The sequence below is a fragment of the Anolis sagrei genome, chromosome 2 (genome assembly GCF_037176765.1).
Source record: "Anolis sagrei isolate rAnoSag1 chromosome 2, rAnoSag1.mat, whole genome shotgun sequence".
In the NCBI taxonomy this organism is placed as follows: Eukaryota; Metazoa; Chordata; class Lepidosauria; order Squamata; family Dactyloidae; genus Anolis; species Anolis sagrei.
The window spans coordinates 273,143,956-273,170,071 of record NC_090022.1 but is presented as its reverse complement, the minus strand read 5'-3'; the positions used below and the strand labels follow the sequence as shown (position 1 = coordinate 273,170,071).

Sequence of the window (26,116 nt, the reverse complement as noted above, 5' to 3'; positions counted from 1 at the left end):
AGTTTAAAACAACAGTAAAAACGAATGTCTTCCAGCAGGCCTACTCAGATTATTTTCAAATCAATGATTTAAAGATTAATGATGTATTGATTATTTTTAATATATAGTACCATGTGTCTAATCTATAGTTGTCCCTTGCTTCGATGTAAGAGGAGAAATGGGTAAGAAATAGATGTTGTTGTTTTAAATCTAGAAGACGTTGCACCCTGAAAAATGTGTATACAAATTAAAATTTTAAATATTTAATTTTTTGCATCAATTTATAAAGACAGACATAAGCACCACATTAAAACATGAAGTCAGCTTCTAGAGGGCACCATTGTCTATGCAGGATTTTTCCTCATCTATGCAATGGAACTTGGACTGGATTTACAGGGTATCAGCTAAGGATCTAAGTAGTTGGTTCCCAACCCATGGGTCGCAAGCAAAATGGGGTCACAAAGGGTTTTCTGTGGGTTCACGGGCAGTAGTGAGTAATGAAAAAATTATGTCATTGTGTCCTACACAGATATTTGTTTGCGTAAACATGTAAAGATGTTTTGTTCGTTGAGTTCGTTTGTTGTGAAGTCCAGGTTCATGCACACATAAGTGACTGGCTCTAAGGAATGCAGGTGCTGCTCAGCTTGTGATTACTTGATTCTTAGTGATACATATGCGTTGGGTGCCTAGCCTTGTTTCTTGTGAGCGGTAACATTTTTTCTTCAATACCAGCAAATTCTGCAAAATATAATAAATTGTATGTTGACATGAACCAAATGATCCCACTTCTAGGAATCTGATGCCCAGCACATCACATTATTTCCCTTCTTTGGTCAACCAAGAGCAATTAACCACAAGCCGAGCAATACTATAAGGTCCAGACACCATTGTCATCACTATAGCAGCTCCAACAGCTCTCATTTTTAATGTATCAAGGTTGTGGGTCACCTATTTTTAATATATCAGGGTAGTGGGTCATTTTGCCTCTAAAAATGGGGTCATGACTCTAAAATGGTTGGGAACCACTGATCTAAGGCATCAAGTCTAAATTTGTAAGCAAGAATAGTACATTGCATTAAAAGATGGCACATTGCTTACCGTGTAAATGCCAATTCTACAAACAGCAAATGAAAGCTGGATACATTCAGACATTTTCTAAAGAAATTGAAATACAGTATTATTTATTTATTTATTTATTTATTTATTTTTTGCATTTATTGACCGCCCCTCTCAGCCCGAGGGCGATTATCAAGTATTACTGGTGACGGAGAAAGAAAGAAAAGGAAACAAAACTTTTTCAAAACACAACTGGATGCCACATGTTTTTCCCTATGATAGATTGAATCTTGGGAGGCCAATGTTTTAATAATGATATATAAAAACTGGCCAGAATAGCAGACTCCAACTCTTCCAGTGATGCCATCATATTTTTATATGTGTGTATATCTGTTCTGGTCAAAATACATGTTTACTTTTATGTATATATTTTAATGCCATAGAATATTGGTTCTAGCATAGGTTTCCAGAACTACAATTAACTCTTGAGCAATTAAGGATGGAAAAGTGGTGCCTATTGGGTACAACTGATTAGTTATTTCCTGCAAACTTGCCACAGTTCAGCACACAAACTAGCTCCAGCAATAGACCATCATTTCTGAGTAAGGCTGAACAAAGTGAGGGGTTGTTAGCCGCATGGCGTCCCCACAGAAAGAAAAGTGGGATATAAATAAAGTAAACAATAACTCTTTTCTTTCAGGAGAGAAGTGGTAGAAGTCCAGCTGCAGAAGAAGAAAACTAATTCCTTTCTTGGAAAAGAAAAATGGTGGAGGCTTGGCTGCACTTCTCTCATCTGAGGAAGGAGACAACTTTGATGGGAACTTATTCCTTGGCCAAGAGAGATATATGGCTCTGCAAGGCCAGACTTTCAACTGGATTTGTTACCCAGAGGGAACTGCTTTTGGGAGCTCAACACTCCAACATGTGATTCTTCCCTTTGGCTACTCTCCCTTCCACAAGGCAGCATGTGAGCACACAGAGGGAATATTTTGATTATACCATATTTTCAGCTTACAGTAGCATGCTGTCTGACAGGAAGATCTGACGGGAAAAATCTCTCCCTGGAAAAAGGGGTCCAGATTTTATATAAAAACTGAATTACATGAAGGGCCCCAGAATAAAGCAATGCACATTGGCTGACTATACTCTCAAGCCAAGAACTACTCGAATTCTTTTGAACTGAATCCAGCTTCCAAGATTTCTCAGAAGGCAAGTTTATGAACTTCAAAAATAAGTAATGTGGCTTAAAATGCATTAGTTCAAAGCAAGAAGTAAAAATAGAGCTCCATTTGCAGCTGCAAAGCACAACAAAAACACTCGTTCCACGAAAAGCAAACTAACACTGTTTAGGGAAGCACATGCAAGTATACACTCCAAGGCAAAGCATGCACTGATATCGCATGCAGGCGAAAGACAAAATGCCACTCTTGTTCCTTTTCACCATCTCTGATCCCAAAGGATGCAACGTGTCCCCTGCCCCACCAATATTCTTTCTAAAGCTTCAAAATAAAATACTACAGTTTTCTGTACCATGTTTTTACAGTTTTTTACCCAGCATTTTTAATCCTTTAAAATGTTGCAATGACTCACAGATGGGTTCCAGATGCATTCTCAGAAATTAAGATGGTGTGATGCTGGAGCCTTATGTTTTGCAACACACCAGCCTCCCCGTTAAAACTTTGTTTTAAAATTAAAGAATTTTAAGTATCAGAAGAGATCGGTAATCTGGTGTTGCAAAGGAGCTGTCTAAAAGCACCACACTAGACACTACAAGAGGAGCATGAAGGTGAGGAACTATCCATCAGGAATCAGAAGGGCTGTGCTATTCATGGCTTCCCTAACAAGAGAATGTCACATGCTGCAGAACGATATTAAATTTTGACTTGAGGACAGCTGAAAAAAAAGGAGGAAGCCAAAAAGGACAAAAAACAAAAGAGCCAGCAACACAAAAGCAACCATGTATTTTTAAAAAACCCAAATGTGAACAATAAAACAAATGGGACGGCAATTTGAATCTGGCTAGTTAAATACATTATTAGTGGTGGACAATGAAAAATTATCCTGCATTTATGCTCTGATTATTTATGCTCAGATGTCAGGTGCTTGTGGGTGAAATACTATAGGCCTGAAGTTCCAATTATATAAAGTAGATTAAAACGGCTTGAGCAGAAAAACAAAAATTTTAAAGCTTTTATTTAATTAGGCTTGAATCCATTGCTATACCTTGGTTGGATTCTGCTGCTTCTCCAAGAATAGACCACACCTACCCTCCTACATGCACACACACTAGTAGAATTAATGCAGTTTGACATCACTTTAATTGCTATGGTCCAACACTATGGAATTATGGATGTTGTAGTTTGGTGAGGCACCAGCACTATTGCGCAGAAAAGGCTAAAAACCTTGTAAAACTACAAATCCCAGGGTACATGGAAAGAGCCTCCTCAAAGACTGAGTAAATACAGTCGGGCATCCCCTGGGCAACGTTTCTTGTAAACGGCTAATCTTTCTAACCCAAAAGAATTGCTTTTTTATGCAATGCTTTAGACACACAAAAAAGAAGAGAACCTACAAATCCCATGATTCCATAGCATTGAGCCATGGCAGTCATAGCTGTATTAAACTGCATTAGTTCTACAGTGTAGATGCACCCCCAGTTGTGGAAAAAAAACTGATCTGGGAGGCTCTGGACACCACAGAGAGTTGCAATCTTAAGATTGTACTCATGTGAGTACTGTATTAAACTAAATTATACAGCTAATCATTAGCCTTTGGAATTTTTAACTTAATTTGTCAACTTCATCCTACTATTAAGAAAAGTCTTCTTTATTTAAATGACTTTCAAACAAATATGGCAGATGTACGTGCTGCTCCGGCCCTCATCACACTTGAGCATTTATCCACTAGTCCACTTTAAATGCTGTGACTGCTTCCTGCAGAAATCTGGGGTTTGTAGTTTTGGGAGTACCTGGGCTTATCTGGATGAGCAGTTTAAAGGCCTCTCCCTGAACTACAAACTCCAGTATTCTGCAGGAGGCAGTCACAGCATTTAAAGTGGATTAGTGGATAAATGCTCAAGTGTGATGAGGGCCTTAAGTCTCCTCCCCAGCTCAATTCTGCAGAACAAGGATATAGTTAATGTTCAGCACGACAAAGCTTACAAGAAGTTCAGACTCATTAGTTTCAGAGAGAAGCCAACACACATAACGGCAATTATATAACTTCAGAGTGGATTCTTATTAAAGACCCAATTAATTCACACTGGTGCTAGCTTTGACCTTTGGCAAATGTTACAAGAATTATGTTCTCCAGCTGCAAAGTCAAGATGAAGAAGAAAGGAAAGGGGTGTAGTTTCATTAAGGAAAAATATACATTTAAGTGTACAATGCCCTTGGGCACCATCAGACCATAGTAAATGTACCAAATAAATGCAGACATCCCTATTCAGTAGGGACAATTTAAGTCTGCAGTCAGCTTTACGAGGGGGCAAGAAGAACAAATATAATCAAGACTGTAGTTTGCCTCCACGGACTTCTTAAACTGAGTAGTTTATTGCTCTTGGTAGAAGTGTTTTAAACCAGGCAGAACTATTTTGACTCCCTTGAATTATTTTGGCTGTCTTGGACTAAATTCAGCTACATGGAAAAACGTATGATACCCGTCATTTTTTTCCTTTAAAATATATAAGTAAATTGGGGAACTTGGAAACGTTACTGTTGATAGTTCCCAGAATTCACTATCCTATATAGGTAGAGGATCCTGGAAGTTGTACAAGGGTTATCCAGAAAGTAAGGTTAAAAGGCATGAAGCTCTCATGGGGAATTTTCTCGAGCGAAATTGGTATTACTGCCGTCTAGCGGGAATCCAGCGGAAGCGAACGAGCACTGCTAGTTATCAGTAGCTCATCAACTGGCGCGAAGATTAGAGATGGACGTCCTCATTCAGTTTCCCTACAAGTGTGAAGTTTGCACTGTAATATGCTATCTAAATGCTAAGAGTATTAACACCCCTGCAATTCATTGCAAAATCAGTTCAGTTTATGGAGAGGATGTAACAGCAAGTGACAAAATGGATACAGAATATATTGTGAGACCATGAAGAAACTTCGCAGAGCTATCCAAAACAAACATCATGGGATGCTGACTATGTTGACTTCATTTGGTTGGGATGTTTTAAGCCACCCCTCTCACAGCCCCGATCTCGCACCCAGTGACTATCACCTGTTCACTAAATTGAAGGAACACCTTGGTGGAAGCACTTTTCTGAAAATGACATGAAAATCAAAGTGACAAACTGGCAGAAAAAGGCAGAGGGAAACTTCTGTGACACAGGCATCAAAAACTCATCCCACTGATGACAAAATGTATTGAACTGAATGGTGATTATGTGGAAAAATAATGCAATACCTATGCTACAATCTATGCAAGTTTTATTAAGATATATTCATTCTTTGTATTAAAAAAACTTGTAACCTTACTTTATGGATAATCCTTGTAGTTCCAAAAGGTAGTTTTTCCAAGATCTGCTCAGAGTTTCTATAGTGAAATAACAGTCATGTTTGTAAGAAGGAATATCAAATTCCTTTGCATCTTAAAGACATGATTCAAGGTGTCCCTCTAATATTTCTCATTGGAACATATATTCCCATCAGTTTATTGTAGTTTGTAGAACAAAGTGCTACTACTAACTACAACCCATCTCCCTCTGGTATGTCACTTGTACAGAAAGCTAAAGACAGCTTCAGTAATAAACTCTTTCGACCTCTCCAAAAACAGACACGACTACACACACAAACATTCAGTATATCCAGGCCTCCACACTTTTATTTATTTATTTATTTCAAATATTTGTACTCCGCCTTTCTCAACCCCTTCCTGCAGATATTAATTTTGTTTTATATGCTGAAAAATATTAATATTTTACTTTTTCTACTTATGTAGTTGTTGTTTTACTTGGTTATTATCTTATTATTTTACATATTTTATCTGATTGCACCCTAACCAGAGAACTTGATTTTTGATCAGCTTAAAAGGGAAGGAAGGAAGGAAGGAACAAACATTATGTCATGTGATTTTTTTTACCGACAGAACAATTTCATTTCCATTTGGGCTGTCTACAAGAGGCATCATAATCATCGTAGCCATTCATTAATTCATTCCTTGCTGCCCAAGGAACTGCCCAGGAACTTGCATAACTATTTCAGTACATCCAGGCCTCCACACTTTTATCCTCCTGAGAATATTAATTTGGTTTTATATGCTGAAAAACATTAATATTTTACTTTTTATACTTATGTAGTTGTTGCTTTACTTGGTTATTATTGGGCATCCTAACCAGGTAACTTGATTTTTGATCAGCTTAAAAGGGAGGGAGAGAGGGAGGGAGAGAGGGAGGGAAAGAAAAAAAGAAAAAAGAAAGAAGGAAGGAAGGAAGGAAGGAAGGAAGGAAGGAAGGAAGGAAGAGACGTGGAAGAACAGGCACAGCCTGTTACAACAGGCTGCTATTTCCGTTGCCACAGGAGTAGAAAGCACAGAAAACACTATAATTGTATCCATGGAAAGGCTGATTCCCTCATTATGTTCTCTACACACAGCAGTGGGAAAGGATAACAGAGCTCTGAGAGTATCATGTTAAGCTGATTTTTCATTGTGCGAACTAGCAGAGAGCTTTCATTAGCAAACAAGCAATATGGATTTGACCAAGATTGAGGGAGAAGGGTTTGCATATCACAGACTCAATTTCTTAAGCAGCTAGAGAAGGAATAGTTGCACAGATTGATGCATATCCCAACCTGTCTTCAATAATACACTTGAGACTACAACTATATAACACTGCTAAAAATCAACTGTTTAATGTCATTGGGAACTCCTTGAATTAATGTATTATTATGTTCATTCTTTCTCCTTCAGGTATTAAACGGGTAAGAAGGATATCAAGATTGTTTTTAAAAGAAAAGGCCATGAAAACTGTGATTAATGATCCCATACCGAATCCATCAATGGCAAATATGTGCCTCGCCATTCCTTAGCACAGTGTTTCTCAACTTGTGGGTCCCCAGATATTTGCCCTACAGCTCCTAGAAATCCCAGTCAGTTTACCAGCTGTTAGAATTTCTGGGAGTTGAAGGCCAAAACATCTGAGGTTGTGGTTTCACTTGGTTATTATTTTATTTTATATATTTTATCAGATTGCATCCTAACCTCATTGGGGACAGAATGATCCTAGGATTCTTAGCAAGCCCATCCTCCTCTTTTTAGGATTAAACTCAAATTAATTTTAGAAGAGCAACCTAAACATCCAATAAAGCTTTCTACCACATGTGTTTTTTCCCCCCTGAAATACTACAGAGAGGAATGCTCTCCTTCAACTTATAGCAATGGGCAACAGCACAACTGTTTTCGAGGGAAAATCACCATCATTAAACATTGCACCAATTGTTACTCGATAAACAGCATGGCAGACCTAATGGTTGAATACTGGATGCCAGACACCACAATTAAATGAAGAGGCTCTCTGTTCAGATAAGAAAAAAATGTGCAATAACTAGCCACGATTTTCAGCACTGCATTATTTTCAGTGTCATTTACTTACAGTTTACTGCAGTTTTCTGCAAGGAGTTTACATGGTGAGCATGAAAGAGAAAAACAAACATTTGAACTCACAAGTTGTTTTCAAATGAAACATTCAAGACTGCCTGGCACCTTTATTTGATGCTTTATCAAAACCTAGGGAAGGGCTGCAAATCACACTACCGTCCTAATGCCATTGGACTGCAATCCCCAACACTAGATATGGTGGCTAGGATTGCTGGGACTCATAATCCAACATCTGGAGGGCTAGTCATTCCCACAAACACCACAGGACAGTGTCATAACACTACACAGAGTCCCTCCAAAATGCATACACCCTTAAACAGTTTATAGCAGCTATGATGATTCAGTTCTTGTGAGTTTTTTCGGGCTATATGGCCATGTTCTAGAGGCATTTCTCCTGACGTTTCGCCTGCATCTATGGCAAGCATCCAATGGATACTTGCCATAGATGCAGGCAAAACGTCAGGAGAAATGCCTCTAGAACATGGCCATATAGCCCGAAAAAACTCACAAGAACTGAGTGATTCCAGCCATGAAAGCCTTCGACAATAGCTATGATGATCATTTGAGTAATTTTTTTTCATGTCAGGAGCAATTTGAGTAACTGCAAGACACTTCCTAGTGTGAGAGAACTGGCCATCTGCAAGGACGTTGCCCAGGGGACACCTGGATGTTTTACCAACCTGTGGGAGGCTTCTCTCATGTCCTTGCATGGGAAGCTGGAGCTGTCAGATGGGAGCTCACCCCACTCCCTGGATTCAAACCGCCGACCTGTCAGTCAGCAGTCCTGCCAGCACAAGGGTTTGACTCATTGTGTCACCGAGGGCAATTTATATAAAAGAATAAATGTTATAACAATAATTTAATCAGAATTAAATTCCATCTTAAATTGTAATTTGATGCAATGTGTTCAAATTTTCATAGGACAGCAGTATATTGCCTGCACTCTCAAAGAACAGAATTCCACATCTCACTTTATGTTTCTCTTATTATTTCACAACACTATTTGAAGCTTAATCCTGTTAGGGATGTATACATTGCCCGGGGGGAGGGGGGAGGAGTGCAAAAAGAATACCAGAATTATAAGCTGTTAAGGGTGTATACATTTCTTTGGATACTCTATATTCCATTTTCTACTGCATGGATTTGGAATGGTACAATGTACAAGTAGGAATAAATAAACACCATGTATACACAGTAACCAGAAAATTCCACACTTGTAGATATAAAAACCTAAGTTAAATACTGAGTCGCACAAAGCAGAATTTGATTAACAACATTTTGCAACAATAACATTTAGATTCTAAAGTCCAGTTTATTTATGTACACTGAACACACATATGCTTCATATAAATGTGTTAGCCTGCCCTTCTTGCCACCCTTCCTGGTGCAAGAAGTATAGATCTCAAGCCAGCTATCTTAATCACTTAAATCTACACTGATTTAAGAGCAGGCACAGAAACATCTCACAATGAAAGTGGGCCAAGAAAAACCTTTTAAAAAAGCTCTTTTGACAGAACTGCTGTGTTCAGTCTCTGTTGGAAACCAGCAAAACCTCCCCAGCTGCCTTAAACAAAAGAAGAACTAGCACAATTTTGACAAGTCAAGCAGAATATGTGCTGTTGGTGGCACAGAAGTACTCTGGAATCAATCCAGTGCATACAGGTGTCAGAAGCTAGACTCTAAATTCCTGTGCATCCAAATACGGAACCAAATCAAGGGAAGCAATATTATCTGTCATGGATCCGTATCTGTTGACAGCAGAATAGCACCATGCCATGAGTTCCATAGCCAAAGTCAAGAAATGAAAACATCTAGAGGCCGTAAGCAGGAGGGAGCCTGATAACATAAACCAGCTCAGACTAGAAGGCCTGGAGGCTGGACGGAGGAACTTTCTAGAGTTGAGGGGATGGGGTTTTAGGATTGAAACTGAAAAGCTGCTCGCATTTTCTTTCTTCATAACTTTGCATTAACTCATTCTCTTGTGAGGTGAATTTAATTGCTACCAAGATTCTGCAATCATCATAGTGCCACTTTATTCTGCTTTAGTCAGACCTCACCTGGAACACTGGTTCCAGGCAACCAAAACTGTTCAGAGAACAGCAACCAAAACGGTAAACGCTTTTCTATGAAGAGCCATGTAGGGAACTAGATATGTTTAGCCTGGAGAAGAAAAAGTTAAGAAGTGACATGATAGCCATGTTTAAATATTTGAAAGGATATGACATTGAGGAAGAAGCAAGCTTGTCTTATGTAGCTCCAGAGACTAGGAAATGGAGCAGTGGATTCAAACTATAGGAATAGAGATTCCGCTTAAACATTAGGGAAAAAATCCTGATAGTAAAAGTTGTTTGACAGTGGAATGTGCTGTTTCAGAGTGTGGTGGAGTCATTTTCTTTTAAGGTTTCAAAACAGGGGGTCGATGGTCATTTGTCAGGAATGCTTTGATCGTATATTTCTGAATGGTAGGAGGGTGACCTGGATGCCCCATACAGTCTCTTCTAGCCCTATGATTCTATGAGCCCCAAGGCTAGTCCTACTATTTCAGAGAGGCGGCTGCCTTTGACATTACACAAATAACAGCAATTTCACACAACCTTGCAGAGTCCCTGATGCTTGACTTGTAGCAGGAGTGAGGGTAGTCAAATTACTGGGTCCTAGTAGTCCAATTAGACTATATATGCTAAAGACATTTGATCTCATCTGACCTTGGAACCTAAGCAGGGTCAGGTCTGATAACTAACTGGATGGGGAAATCTATGATTACCAGGCCTATAGACTATATTACAAAGACAAGAACTGGCAAAGCCTTAGTACTATTTGGCCAACAAAGGTCTCTGAAATTCACAGTCGCCATAAGTCAACAGGTGACTTGAAAGCATGGGGGGGGGGGGGGGTGAGGGGAGAGGGAGAGAGGCTCAATTATGTTGCATATGTCTTTATTTCACTCAGTAGCATTTTTAATCTATTATTTTTGACATATGCTGCAACACTGGTGAATTTTAAAAAATAGTAATGACACAAAATTTGAAATCTTTTGTACAACTTTTAAACTGGCCCTCCAAAGGTTCAAAACTGCCATCAAATGAGCCAGAAAAAAAATACAAATGTCTCAGGAATTGGGGTGTGGTGTGGTTTCAGTGGCATTTTCTCCTGTCACTTCAGATGCATCTGCAGCTGGCATCTTCAGAGGATCCTGACATTTCACCTGCATCTTTGTCTGGCATCTTCAGAAGATTCTCTGAAGATGGCAGCCACAGATGCAAGTAATGATGAGAAAATGCTGCTAAAATACAGACCGAAACCACACAACACTCCAGTGATGAAAGCCTTCGAAAATACATCTCAGGAGTTACTCCTATAGTTGACAGGCAAGGGGACACAACAGTAGGAACCTAAGAGGAAAGATCTCTCATCTCCACCTAAGGAAGGCTCCAGGAATCAGAGACCCAGCTTTTTCTCCTCTGCTCACGGTATCATATGGCCCTTCCTTCTCACCCCTGGCCCATCTAACTGTCTTCCTTGTCAATGGGAGCACAGCAGATGCACCAGCTGGGCAGCCCCATGGTTTCCAAGTTTCTTTCAAGACCGCAAGAAGTCAGAGAGGGAAGCAAGAGAAGTGCCCCTTCCTCGGCCTTACATACGAAACTGTTCAGACGAAGTCAGTCCATAAGCACTTACCCAGCCAACCCTGTGATCATCAACAGGAGTCCTCCACCCATTGTGCAAATATGCTGCTGGCAAACAACTGTGAGGGGGGTAACATGAAAATAAATTTAATTGGGGTCCAAATCCTTTCACAGCAACCCTGGCCAATGTTATTCTAAACAGCACTCCACTGTAGATCTCTGACAATGCAAATGAAATACTATTGCTCACTGTGCCCATCTGGTTTTCCTTTCGGAGGCGCGGGGGGGGGGGGGGGGTAGTGCTGATGTCATGTATTGCCTCCTTCTTTAAGCACACCTCTTCCACATTTACAACTGAGTAGGTGGAGGTGTGGCTCCCATATTTCTCTCCCTTTCAGTGGGGGCAGTTTAGGGTAGTGAGAAAATCCCTACTATGCTTTGAAGCTTAGGGTGCAACTATCAGCAAGTAATTCTCAACCAACCAACCCACCTTCGCAAGCTTTAGCCAGAGTGAATGAGGAAAACTCCTATATACACCATCTGATACTATCTGTAAAATGTTAAGATGCTACCAGAATCTGGTATTTTTCCGCTGTTAAATTCACTAAGCACAAAAAGACTTAGACAACATTACAAATGGATAGATGCAAATCACGCTATAGCTACCCTGAGTTTCCAAGACCTCAGCAAGGTTGTTGATAACACGGTGACCTGAAAGTTACCATGTTCATAACTCAAAGTCAACCTGATGGCAAATACAGCAGCAAATTTGTTTGCTATGGTTAGCATTGGCACGCATGAGAAATGGCATGTAACTTTTGTTTCCTGTTTCTTCTCATGTGCTTGTGTTTTGGCAAGCCATGCCTTGGAAAGCTTTTTGTTTGAATGTTGCTCATTATTGATTTCACAATACAAACAACAATGCAACAAATCCAACTCGTTGAACCCTTGCTCCTTTCTGGAACTCCCTCTGAACCACTAAGGAACTGTAGTCCCCAGTTTCCACTTCTGCATATGTCCCATGATGACTGAAATCCTATTCAGGCATAATAAAATACATATAGCAAGTATGCACAGGACTACAACCTGACAGACCATCACCACCACCACCACCCCCCTCACACAAACACACACACACACTTTTAAACACATCATTCTTCTGATATGGGGAGAAAAGGGGGCAGATACGGGAGGGGGGCCAAAAATTAGAAACATTGGGAATGTCTTCCACCTGGCTATCTGTGACTTACTGCAGAAGGGTTTTTCGGATGTTCTTTGCCAATTGCCCTTTCCTTCAAAGGTAAGACCAATGTCTGCTAGAAAGGAGGGCTTTCAGCCATCTCCCTTCCTCGCATTTGCTAGCTTCTAATATTATCTTATTTTAGGTGCCAAGCAAAAGCTGTTTGTTTCACCCAAATGGTTCTGTGAACTTCTGGTTTTCTTTCTGTATTCTATGATCTTTACTGGGTTTCCTTGACAACTGCTGAACTGCCTAGAAACCATTTAATTGGAAAGGTCACATATAAATGTCTTAAATCAATAGATGGTGGGTTTGTCTCAGTGCAGCTTCCTCCTGCTGCAGACAAAAGTCAGCTTCTTCTAGAGCTCTAAGAAACCTCCTTTGAGTCCTCCACTTCCTCCAATTTTCCCCTTCCCGTTAGATTGCAAGAGTCTCATACAGGATGAGCATCCCTTTTCCCGAAATCTGAATGCTCTGAACTTGTCCACATGGATGACTGAGATAGTGACACCTTTACTGTCTGATGTTTTAATACATACAAAGTTAATTCCATGCACAAAATTAATAAAATATTGTGTAAAAAATTACTCAGGTATACAATAAAAGAACTTAGTCTTTAGGCTTGGGTCCCATCTCTAGGATGTCTTGTTGCATATGTGCAAATATTCAAAAATCTAAAATCCAAAACCCTTCTGGTCCCAGTAATTTAGAATTAGGAATAATCATGCAGTTGGAAGAGATCACAAGGACCATCCAGTCCAACCCGCTGCTATGCAAGAAACTCCGTCTATCTAACTATTGCCATATTCATGTTGACAGAACTGTGCACTATAAGTGACTGGCCATTGCCAAGGTGATTAAAACAATACTTGCCATGTTAATTGGCCTAACACAGAAAATATGCCAACCCAACAATCCAGCCACCACTATCCTTTTCAAGCTCCCTCAAAAGACTGACTATCATCATCCAAAGCATGACCACTAATTTTTGCCATCTTCTTAGATAGAGAATCATCTCACTCTGGTAGACCATATGGTCCTCAGCTGATTATACCAGTAGTTCTCAACCTGTGGCTCCCCAGGTGTTTTAGCCTTGAGTCGCCAATATGGCTGAGAAAGGTGATATACAAATACAGCAAATAGCCTACAACTCCCAGAAATCCCAGCCAGTTTACCATCTGTTAGGATTTCTGGGAGTTGAAGGCCAAAATATCTGGGGACCCACAGGTTAAGAACCATTAGATTACACCTTTTATCAACTGATTACGCTGAAAATATCAAACACTCTGTTACTACAACACACCTAAAAGAAGTTTGTTTGCAGGAAAAACATCATTCAGAGAAAGCTAGCTCCTAGCAATCACTGCTACTATTCTCAATGAAAAATACCTGACCAGCTTTCAAAGAAACTCAGGCTTTCCTTGGAATACCATTTGAAAAACACTTCTCTAAATTAGGTCTTTTTCATAAGAAAGTGATCAAATACACTTTTCTAGATAACCATATACCTTCAATGGTAAAATATCCAAGCATGTATTCGAATTTGATTAAATATTTGGCTTCTTGATAATACGTTATCCAAATAAGTTATCCAAAGAGCTTTTCAAAATAACAATTGGGCAATGAAATGCTGCCTAAACAACTGATACTTAGGAAATATTGGCAATTCGTCACTAGTGATTCACTGTTAGCATGGTTACAGTGTGGTTCTATGGCATTTTGTGCACCTATACTGCTCTCTGTTTACTACAAATTATACTGAACCCTGGAAAGGAGGGGTGGAAAAGCAATGGTTCCTGTCCTATATTTACTTATTTAGATCACTTTGGAATACTATTGGTTTTTTCAAAATCTTTAATCTGCACCAATACCAGGCCACAAAGTTCTACAGGTTGATTTCTAGACTATCCCTAAAGAAGACCACTTAATGCAAAGAAAGCACGGATTCTTCTGCAATACAAATAAATGGAGGATATGCTTGTGTTTAAAGCATGGTAGTACAGGGGGGTGATCACTGATCAGGCAGCAACACACTTTATTTCTTGAATTTTGCACGTTTGGCTGTCTGGCTTGAAGTAGAAAAAACAGTTTTTGAATCGGATGACACAACAAAAGTAACAACATAAACAATCCAAATGTAACAAAAATGGGAAGTCCAGGGGAAAGGGGCTGGAGGTGAAATGGTGGGAAGGTTAATTTTACGACAGGAAAATGATGTAGAGGAAAAGGGGGAAAATGTTAAGACTGGTAGGAAAAAGGAAAAAGGAATGATACAAGAGGAAAATGAATCTGTGGCAAAAAAAGATATGTCCAGCACAGACAAGGAAAACAAATAATAATTTTGTTGCATAAACAATGCAAATTACTTCACTGGATAAACCAGGTCTGTCTAGCTGTCAGCTTTCAGCATCAGCCTACAAAATGCCTCTGGCAGTTCAAGACCAGAATCCAAGGTTGTTAAGACTTCCGTGTCATTAGCCCTAACCATCTGGTTCTCAGAGATAAATGAAGAGGTAAATTCAACCAGCTGGTATTAAAGGTTTAAAAACAATGTCCCATTTAGCCATTATCACAAGCAAAGGGGGATTTATGTTCCGTCCTGTGATGAAACAGGGGAAAAAAGGATTTTATACAAATGGAAAAGGAATGGCTTGGCAGTATTTGGAAGATTCATAGCCTTTTCCAAAGAAACCCTTCATTTCTACTAGTGGGGTGTCATAAGGTTCTGGGTTCCGTCCTATTTAACATTTTTATAAATGGCTTGGATAACGTAATACAAAGTATGCTTATTAAATCTGTAGATGACACCAAAATAAGAGATGTAGCCAAAACCCCAGAGACCAGGATTCAGAAATTTACTATGCTACATTTAGGCAGAAAAATGAAATGCACAGATATAGAATGGGTGACACTCGGCTGACAACAGTACGTAAAAGAAATCTAGCAGTCTTAGTAATCCACAAGCTGGTCATGAATCATAGAATCATAAAGTTGGAAGAGACCTCATGAGCCATCCAGTCCAAACCCATTTTGCCAAGAAGCAGGAAAATCACAAAGCACACCCAACAGATGGCCATCCAGCCTCTATTTAAAAGCCTCCAAAGAATGACCCTCCACCACACTCTGAGGTAGAGAGTTCCACTGATGAACAGCTCTCACAGTTAAGAAGTTCCTCCTGATGTTCAGGTGGAATCTCCTTTCCTGTAGTTTAAAGCCATTATTCCATTGTGCCATAGTCTCCAAGGCAGCAAAAAACAAGCTTGCTCCCTCCTTCCTATGACTTCACCTCACATTTTTATACATGGCCATCATGTCTTCTCTCAGCCTTCTCTTCTGTAGGCTAACATGCCCAGCTCTTTAAGCCGCTCCTCATAGGACTTGGTTCTCCAGTCGCCCTCCTCTGGACACATTCCAGATAATCAACACTTGATGCAGCAGCTAAAAAAGCCAATGCAATTCTAAGCTGCCTTGATAAGAACACAGTGTCTAGATTTAGGAAAGCAATAATACCACTCTATTTTGCTTTGGTCAGTCTCTTACTGCTTTTGTGTTATTGTCTTTGTACTTTTGTATTTTGAGTGTTTGCACCTATGAGTGCTTGTGAGCTGCACCAAGTCCCTCTGGGAGATGGTGGCAGTATACATAAAGTATTATCTCATGTGGAATAACGTATTCAGTTCTGGACACCACAATTCAAAAAGGACATCCACAAACTGGAATGTGTCCAGAGGAGGGCAACCAAAATGGTGAAAGATCTGGAAACCATGCCACAGAGTTTCCAGACTATACAAAAAGAGATTCCATCTAAACATTCGGAAGGGCTTCCTGATGGTAAGAGCTGTTTGGCAGTGGAATATGCTAACTCATAGTTCGGTGTAGTCTCCTTTGAAGATTTTAAAGCAGAAGTTGGATGACCATCTGTGAGAAGTGCTTTGTCTGATTGCTGCATGGCAAGAGGTTGGGCTGGATGTCTCTTAAAGTTTCTTCCAAGTTTATGTTTTTGCGGTTCTACACTAAAAGCATTGGTTTACCTTTGGACAGACTTAATGTCTATGTACAGTGTCACTAAACTTATGGATGCTATCAAGTGAAACCAAAATTAAGCTAAAATGTTTCTCAAGTCTTACATATTTATATTTGCGATATTTGTATACCGCCCTTCTCAATCCCGTAAGGGACTTATGATAAGAACATTGGAAAAGAGAGCATCAATGGTTGGAAACAATACTCAAATTTCTCAGAGGTGCAAAAGTAAGCAACACTTTAATGAAGACATATTTACAGACAAGTTCATGGTCTTGTAAATGTGCATAGTTACATGATGAGAAAGCTTACATTTTCCATTGAAGAAAAAGAGCCATTTCCAGCACTGAATCACATTTCATCATCTACAACAGTTCTGAGCATATATTTAGCCAACGCCACCTGAAAGTTTGGAGAGCTTTGGAATAAAGCAGTAGTTCCCAGCCTTTTTTTGATCAGGGACCACTTGACTGAGGACCACTTTGACCAGGGACCACTCTCCAACATTAGTACCAAAGGGGTTACAAATTAGTTTTTGGTCAACTTTAGATTCTGTTTGGTTATTTAAGGTGCTGATTCAGAAAATTGCACTGGATAGACCACATCAGCTCTTGTTTTAGATACAGAACATATGCCATCTGGTAGTTGCCATCTGCTTGCCCACAGAAAACCATATTTAATGATCTAGAGCTGATGTGTTAGTAGTAATCTTTCGTGGGTAGTCAGCCTCTCCCCTCCCGACATCCCTGTTGCCTCGAGACAATAAGAGGGTTCTGCGAGCCCAGTTACTCCCATTTCTGCGTGGTTTCGAGGCAACAGTGTATAAATGAGATGAGGTTGCAGATCATATTTTCATTTTTGGGGACCACTGATGGTCCAGACCACATGTTGGGAACCACTGCAGTAAAGCTAAATGTCCATATTAACATTTTAAATGCCATTCTTCTAGTCATCACTTGTCTCTCTTCTGTCTATCACTCATCTTTACTATCATTAAACAAGACGATCTGCCCAAATATAATACAGAGATTCTTTGGAATGTTGGGCCTATGGTGTTTTAGGAAGGAGTCAAATTTAATAAGGCACCAGAATAACAGAAAAGAAATTTGAGATGATGAAGTTGACAATCTATATAACAATTAGATGGCTGAAAACATTGTAAAAGAGAGAGAGCAGACTTGCCACAACTTCAAAATTTAAACCATTTGCTTCAGACTGAATGCTCTTTAGAAAAGGGGACAAGGAATGGAGAACTTGAAGAGGATAAGCTGGGCTGTCCTGAGAGCATTTTGTACATTTCCCACACACATGAACAGCTTTCAAAGTCAATTAAACATATTACTTGCACCACAATACTTCTCCGTGGAGTTCTGCAGCCGTCATCCAATTTTATGTTTACTCTAAGCATGCATGAGCCGGCTCTACCTGGATACAGATTTCCATAAAATTGTATTGTTGAAGGCTTTCATGGCTGGAATCACTAAGTTCTTGTGGTTTTTTTCGGGCTATATGGCCATGTTCTAGAGGCATTTCCATTAAATTGCTTACTAAAGCTCCAAGTTACGGCAAAAAATGTTCTCGAAATGTTGGTTACTAGCAGCCTACTAACTAAATTCTTAGAGATAAATATTCTACACACGAAGTGTAACACAGAATTACCAGCTTCTCTACTAACACAAAGCGCAGGGGGATGGACGACTGAAATGCAGCTTAAATGAAAACACAGAGGAGACTTAATATTTTACCTCCTATTAGCAGAATTAAGTCTAAGGGTGGCTTAGTCTGTTCATAGAAAGAAAAGCATAAACAATTTCTATGAAATTCAGAAAATCTGGCAACGCATTAAATCTGTTGTCAAAGGCTTTCATGGCCGGAATCACTGGGTTGTTGTGTGTTTTCTGGGCTGTATGGCCATGTTCCAGAAGCATTCTTTCCTGATGTCTCGCCTGCATCTATGGCAGACATCCTCCTCAGAGTTTGTGAGAGGATGCCTGTCATAGATGCAGGCCTGCCATAGGAGAGAATGCTTCTGGAACATGGCCATACAGCCCGGAAAACACACAACAGCCCAACGTATTAAATCACTAACTGCCACAATAAAGAGAATTTCATTAATATGGCTTGCAGAGATCTAGGTCATGTCAAATGCCATCTCTACATATGGCCTAGCACACCTTGTAGTTTACCAGATAATCTCTGTATGCGGATACAGTAATGTAAACCCTTTCAGGGAGCACATCATGATACAAATGTTGGCTTGCGATTGATGTACTAACTTGGAAGCCAGCACTGTGTTTTCTGAAAAGCAGCAAGGAGCACAAGTACAGAACATCAATATAGTCTACTTTGCATACAAATCTACCCCCAAGAAAGAGCACAGTTAAAATAAAAACAATGAATCACATGTTTCCCCTTTGTGTCAGTGAAAGAGACTTTTGTTATGGTTCGCATGTCAGAAAGCCAACCAAGCTGAACCCTTTAGTGAAGTCCTTACTCCACATGTCAAGGCAACTGGGAATTGCATGAGCCAGGCCTTCCATGAACTCAAAAACTCCTCCAAGCCTTCCAATGACTGCCTGACTATGATACAATCTCAACACTCATTAAAAGACCTGCTAAATGTTACAACTGAATTACCAGCCGACTCGGGCTCCAGCCACCCTTGCTTTCAGGGTGAGGCATTCAAGCGTCCCCTCTTTTTAATTGAGGCAGGAGAAAAAGGCAGAGGTCAGTCCCTTATAAGCCTAATAGCCCAATGAATGGGATTACTGCACTCTTTAGGAAAAAATAAACTCAGGCTGATGGGCTTTTAATCACTCGGAAACTCGGATAACACACGTGGAGCCAAAGGAATGCCATTTTCCTAACTGCAAGCCAGGGAAGCGACAATTTCTCCCCAGGATCCATCTAGACCAGGCATGGGCAAACTTTGACCCTTCGGGTGTTTTGGACTTCAACTCCCACCATTCCTAACAGCCTACCGGCTGTTAGGAATGGTGGGAGTTGAAGTCCAAAACACCCGAAGGGCCAAAGTTTGCCCATGCCTGATTTATACTGTAGAATTAATGCAGTTTAACAACACTTGAACCTCTATGGTTCAGTCTTTTGAAATGAAGGGATTCGTAATTTATAGGGCACCAGCATTTTTTGGAAGAGAAGACTACATAAAATTACCACTCCCATGATTCCATAACATTGAGCCATGATAGTTCAAAGGATCAGAAGAATCACACATGGGTTAGAATTAGAGCTGGAAGTCCAACCCTTTTCTGCCATTCAAGAAAATACAATCCAGGTCCTTCGGACAGATGGCCATCCAGCCCTTGCTTCAAAAACCTCCAGAAAAAGGAGACTCTGGCCCCTTCTACACTCCCATATAATTGAGATTATCAAACCAGATAATCCACATTATCTGCTTTGGACAGGATTGTATGAGTCTACACTGTCATATAATCCATTTCAATACAGATAATCTGGATGTTATATGGCAGTGTAGAAGAGGCCTCCAATTCTGGAATGGGGGTGCCCCTGCTGTGACCAGTTTGCCAGGTCAACCTCAGGGAGAAAGAGCTAAAACTGAAGTTAGGGGGGCCTTGGGCTTGTAAGGAAGCATAAGACACTCACCTTCCACTAACCCAGCATTTCTCAACCTGGGGGTCATGAGGGTGTTTCAGAGGGGTCACCAAAGACCATCAGAAAACATATATTCCTGGTGGTCTTTGAACCCCTTTGGCAGAGGAGGCTGAAGATCTCTCCTCCTGTCCTTCTCTTCCTTTTTGGAAACATTGAATCCTCCCACCAAAATCCCTCCTCTACTGTGATTGGGTGGTCTCTCAGCCAAGGGGAGGGCTCTTTCTAAGACTCCAAGTGGGATAGGGAGATCAGGACTGCTTGGAGCATGGGAAGGCGGTGTGCATGTGTGAGTGAGGGAGAGCGTGCAAGGCTGGAGGGAGGCTCATGCCAACAAGTCCCTTCAAGGCATAGCGGTTCTTTGTGGGAAGTTTGGCCCAATTCTATCATTGGGGACTTTCGGAATCCTCTTAAATTATAGGTGAACTTTAATCCCTGCAACTACAACTCCCAAATGTCAAGGTCTATTTTCCCTAGCATTCACATTCAGGCATATTGAGTTTTCATGCCAGGTTTGATCCAGATCTATTGTTGTTTTGGTTTAGAGTGCTCTCTGGATGTAAGTGAACTACAACTCTAAAACTCAAGGTCAATACCCACCAAACCCTTCCAGTATTTTCTGTTGGTCATGGGAGTTCTGTGTGCCAAATTTGGCTCAATTCCATCATTGGTGGAGTTCAGAAGGATCTCTAATTGTAGGTGAACTATAAACCCCAGCAACTACAACTCCCAAATGACAAAATCAATTCCACCCCCAACCCCACCAATATTCAAATGTGGGCGTATCAGGTATTTGTGCCAAATTTGGTCCAATGAATGAAAATTTATCCTGCATATTAAATATTTACATTATGATTCATGGCAGTAGCAAAATTACTGTTATGAAGTAGCAACTAAAATAATTTTATGTTTGGGGTTCACCACAGCATGAGGAACTGTATTAAGGGGTTGCAGCAATAGGAAGGTGAGCTCCCCGGTCAGCTCCAGCTCCCTACACAGGGACATGAGAGAAGCCTCCCACAAGGATGATAAAACATCAAAATACCTGGGCGTACCTTGGGCATCATCCTTGCGGACGGCCAATTCTCTTACACCAGAAGCGACTTGTAGTTTCTCAAGTCGCTCCTGACATGAAAAAAAAATTAGGAAGGTTGGGAACCACTGCACTAATGAGACCCTGCAAAAAAAAGAGCAATCTATAGGCTAGTAAACATAAAGTTTTAAACCTGGTGAACTGTTTCTAAAGTATATTTATAATCATTTTATGTAATTGTGTATTTATTGCTTTTTTATATTGTATTGGCATCCAATTGTTGCCTGCTGGTAGCCACCCTGAGTCCCTCTTCAGAGGTTGAGAATAGGACGGGATATAAATGTTCTAAATAATAATAATAATAATAATAAAGGTTTTCCCCTGGCATTAAGTCCAATAGTGTCCAACTCTTGGGGTTGATGCTCATCTCCATTTCTAAGCCAAAGAGCCGGTATTGTCTGTAGACACCTCCAAGGTCTTGTGGCCAGCATGACTGCATGGAGTGCCGTTACCTCCCGCCGGAGCAGTACCTATTGATCAACTCACATTTGCATGCTTTCGAGCTGCTAGGTTGGCAGAAGCTGGGACTAACAGCAGGAGCTCAACCCCACTCCTCGGATTAGAACCTGCAACCTTTTGATCAACAAGTTCAGCAGCTCAGCGGTTTAACGCACTGTGCCACCGGAGGCCCCAAAATCTATAGGCTGCGAAACAATAATAAAATAATCATAATCGTGAATTGTATTTGTTACCTGCCTGTCTTTTACAGTTGGAGGAGGGACACAACATAGGTAAAACATACAACTACAACACAACACCATTGCAATAATAGGGAAAACATACAACTACAACACAACACCGTTGCAATAACAAATATATTAAAACACAACAGTTTGCCAGAAGAGGAAGAACTGGGGCAACTTGGGTTTGTGATAAAAAGCACTTTCTACACACCCAGGTCCTGCAAGAAAAGGAAACACCTTCCTGGCTGCAAGATAGAAAGCCAATAATTGGTCAAGACAAGGACAGGAAGGGATTGACTCCACAATGTGCCCACATTGCCCCGCATTACCTACCAGATAATCCATGAACTGGGGGTAGGCGACTGGGATTAGGCGCTAATCGGTCACAAGAGAGGCAAAGATCCGTCTCAAGCAAAGCAAGGAGGAGGAGGTCGAGCCTGGAGGATGATCCAGGGAGCTTGGAGGAGGGAGTCCCGCTGGGTGGAGGGAAGGATGGAGTGATGGATGGCAGGCAGGCAGGCAGGCTGGGAGGGAGCCGCCCCCCTGTTGTTCTCCCGAGGATGGGGTTGCTCGGCTGGGGAGATCCCAGGGTGCTTCGACGAGCAACCAACCAAGCCCGCCTCGCTTTGGCTCCCAACCTCCAGCCAGCCAGCCAGCCACCCGCTCGGATCCTCTCAACGCTGCAGCCCCAGAAAGCGGGAGGCGGCGCCAGCCCACCCCAAGCAGCCGGGCAACCAAAAAGCCAGCCAAAGGGAAACAACAATAATAATAAACCGCCCCGCTGGTTCAGGAACAGGGAGAGTTTCCCCGGGCGCGTCACTGTCAGCTGACCACGCACGTGAGAAAAGGGGCGGGGCGCGGACCTTAAAGGAACACGAGCCCTTCAACCGGGAGAGGGGGCGCCTCATTCATCATTGGGTTGTTGTAGGTTTTTTCGGTCTAGAAGCATTCTCTCCTGACGTTTCGCCTGCATCTATGGCAAGCATCTTCAGAGGTAATGATGTCTGTTGGAACTAGGAAAAAGGGTTTATATATCTATATATATATCTATATTTCTCCAGCAAAGGATCACCGCCTTGTTGTGGCGCTGGAGCTTGAGCACCTCAATGATGTCATGAGCGAAACCGTGAAGGGCCACCCAAGACGGGACGGTCGTGGCAGAGAGGTCAGACCAAGCGTGATCCCTGGGGAAGGCAACGGCAAACCACCCCAGTATCCTTGCCAAGAAAACTAAATGGACCAGTACAACCAGAGATATGTCGGTATGCCATTGGAAGATGGGACTCCCAGGTCGGAAGATGGCCAAAATGCTACTGGGGAGGAGCAGAGGATAAGTTCAACTAGCCCCAGATGTGATGACGCAGCTAGCTCAAAGCCGAAAGGAAGGCTAGCGGCCGACGGTACTGGAGGCGAACGACGAATCCGATGCTCTAAAGATCAACACACCATAGGAACCTGGAATGTAAGATCTATGAGCCAGGGCAAATTGGATGTTGTTATTGGTGAGATGTCAAGACTAAAGATAGACATTCTGGGGGTCAGCGAACTGAAATGGACTGGAATGGGCCACTTCACATCAGATGACCACCAGATCTACTACTGCGGACAAGAGGAACATCGAAGAAATGGAGTAGCCTTCATAATTAATAAGAAATTCGCTAAAGCGGTGCTTGGATACAACCCAAAAAATGACAGAATGATCTCAATTCGAGTGCAAGGAAAGCCTTTCAACATCACAGTGATCCAAATATACGCCCCAACCACAGCTGCTGAAGAAGCAGAAGTAGATCAGTTCTATGAGGATCTGCAGGACCTACTGGATAATACACCAAAAAGAGACATTATTTTCATTACAGGAGACTGGAATGCCAAGGTGGGAAGTCAAATGACAACTGGGATCACAGGCAAGCATGGTCTGGGAGAACAAAATGAAGCGGGACGCAGGCTGATAGAATTCTGCCAGGAAAACTCGCTGTGTATAACGAATACTCTCTTCCAACAACCTAAAAGACGGCTTTATACATGGACCTCACCAGATGGTCAGCACCGAAATCAGATTGACTACATCCTTTGCAGCCAACGGTGGCGGACATCCATCCAGTCGGTGAAAACAAGACCTGGGGCTGACTGTAGCTCAGATCACGAACTTCTTATTGCCCAATTTAGAATAAAACTAAAGAGATCAGGGAAAATACACAGACCAGTTAGATATGATCTCACTAACATTCCGAGCGAATACACAGTGGAAGTGAAGAACAGATTTGAAGGACTAGATTTAGTAAACAGAGTCCCAGAAGAACTATGGACAGAAGTCCGCGACATTGTTCAGGAGGCGGCAACAAAGTACGTCCCAAAGAAAAAGAAAACCAAGAAGGCAAAATGGTTGTCTGCTGAGACACTGGAAGTAGCCCAAGAAAGGAGGAAAGCAAAAGGAAACAGGGATAATAAGGGGAGATATGCCCAGTTAAATGCGCAATTCCAGAAGTTAGCCAGAAGAGATAAGGAACTATTTTTAAATAAGCAATGCATGGAAGCGGAAGAAGACAACAGAATAGGAAGGACAAGAGACCTCTTCCAGAAAATTAGAAACATTGGAGGTAAATTTCAGGCAAAAATTGGTATGATAAGAAACAAAGATGGCAGGGACCTAACAGAAGCTGAAGAGATCAAGAGAAGGTGGCGAGACTATACAGAAGATCTGTATAGGAAGGATAATAATATCGAGGATAGTTTTGACAGTGTGGTGAATGAATTAGAACCAGACATCCTGAGGAGTGAGGTTGAATGGGCCTTAAGAAGCATTGCTAACAACAAGGCAGCAGGAGACGACGGGATCCCAGCTGAACTGTTTAAAATCTTAAAAGATGATGCTGTCAAGGTGATGCATGCCATATGCCAGCAAATATGGAAAACGCAAGAATGGCCATCAGACTGGAAAAAATCAACTTATATCCCCATACCAAAAAAGGGAAATGCGAAAGACTGCTCAAACTTCCGTACAGTGGCCCTTATTTCTCATTCCAGTAAGGTAATGCTCAAGATCCTGCAAGGAAGACTCCAGCAATACATGGAGCGAGAGTTGCCAGATGTTCAAGCCGGGTTTAGAAAAGGCAGAGGAACGAGAGACCAGATTGCCAATATCCGCTGGATAATGGAGAAAGGCAGGGAGTTTCAGAAAAACATCTACTTCTGCTTCATTGACTATTCTAAAGCCTTTGACTGTGTGGATCATAATAAATTGTGGCAAGTTCTTGGTGGGATGGGCATACCAAGCCACCTTGTCTCTCTCCTGAGGAATCTGTACAAGGACCAAGAAGCAACAGTCAGAACTGACCACGGAACAACAGACTGGTTCAAGATTGGGAAAGGCGTACGGCAAGGCTGCATCCTCTCACCCAACCTTTTTAACTTGTATGCAGAACACATCATGCGATGTGCGGGTCTTGATGAATGCAAGGCTGGAGTGAAAATTGCTGGAAGAAACATTAACAACCTCAGATATGCAGATGACACCACTCTTATGGCCGAAAGCGAGGAGGAGCTGAGGAGCCTTCTAATCAAGGTGAAAGAAGAAAGCGCAAAAGCCGGGTTGCAGCTAAACATCAAAAAAACCAAGATTATGGCAACAAGAATGATTGACAACTGGAAAATAGAGGGAGAAAATGTGGAGGCCGTGACAGACTTTGTATTTCTAGGCGCAAAGATTACTGCAGATGCAGACTGTAGCCAGGAAATCAGAAGACGCTTACTTCTTGGGAGGAGAGCAATGTCCAGTCTCGATAAAATAGTGAAGAGTAGAGACATCAGACTGGCAACAAAGATCCGCCTAGTCAAAGCCATGGTATTCCCTGTAGTCACCTACGGATGTGAGAGCTGGACCTTAGGGAAGGCTGAGCGAAGGAAGATAGATGCTTTTGAGCTGTGGTGCTGGAGGAAAGTTCTGAGAGTGCCTTGGACTGCGAGAAGATCCAACCAGTCCATCCTCCAGGAAATAAAGCCCGGCTGCTCACTGGAGGGAAGGATACTAGAGACAAAGTTGAAGTACTTTGGCCACATCATGAGGAGACAGGAAAGCCTAGAGAAGACAATTATGCTGGGGAAAGTGGAAGGCAAAAGGAAGAGGGGCCGACCAAGGGCAAGATGGATGGATGGCATCCTTGAAGTGACTAGACTGACCTTGAAGGAGCTGG

General features: G+C 41.5%; 1 protein-coding gene across 4 annotated transcripts in view; it reads right to left on the bottom strand.

Moving 5' to 3' along the window:
- Positions 1 to 22,751, bottom strand: part of ARL15 (ADP ribosylation factor like GTPase 15) — a 179,917-nt gene extending 157,166 nt beyond the window's left edge. For 2 of the 4 annotated variants that reach the window (XM_067464607.1, XM_067464608.1), the window contains exons 1-2: positions 22,260 to 22,751; positions 1,078 to 1,134 (exon numbers count right to left, since the gene is read on the bottom strand). In XM_067464607.1, coding sequence (XP_067320708.1) covers positions 1,078 to 1,134; positions 22,260 to 22,271 — 69 coding nt within the window. In that variant the 5' untranslated portion in view covers positions 22,272 to 22,751. Of the gene's footprint in view, positions 1 to 1,077; positions 1,135 to 7,626; positions 7,643 to 22,259 lie in introns of all 4 variants that reach the window. The other 2 variants (XM_060761482.2, XM_060761483.2) reach the window with 2 other exon arrangements.
- Between the last annotated feature and the right edge of the window lie 3,365 nt (positions 22,752 to 26,116).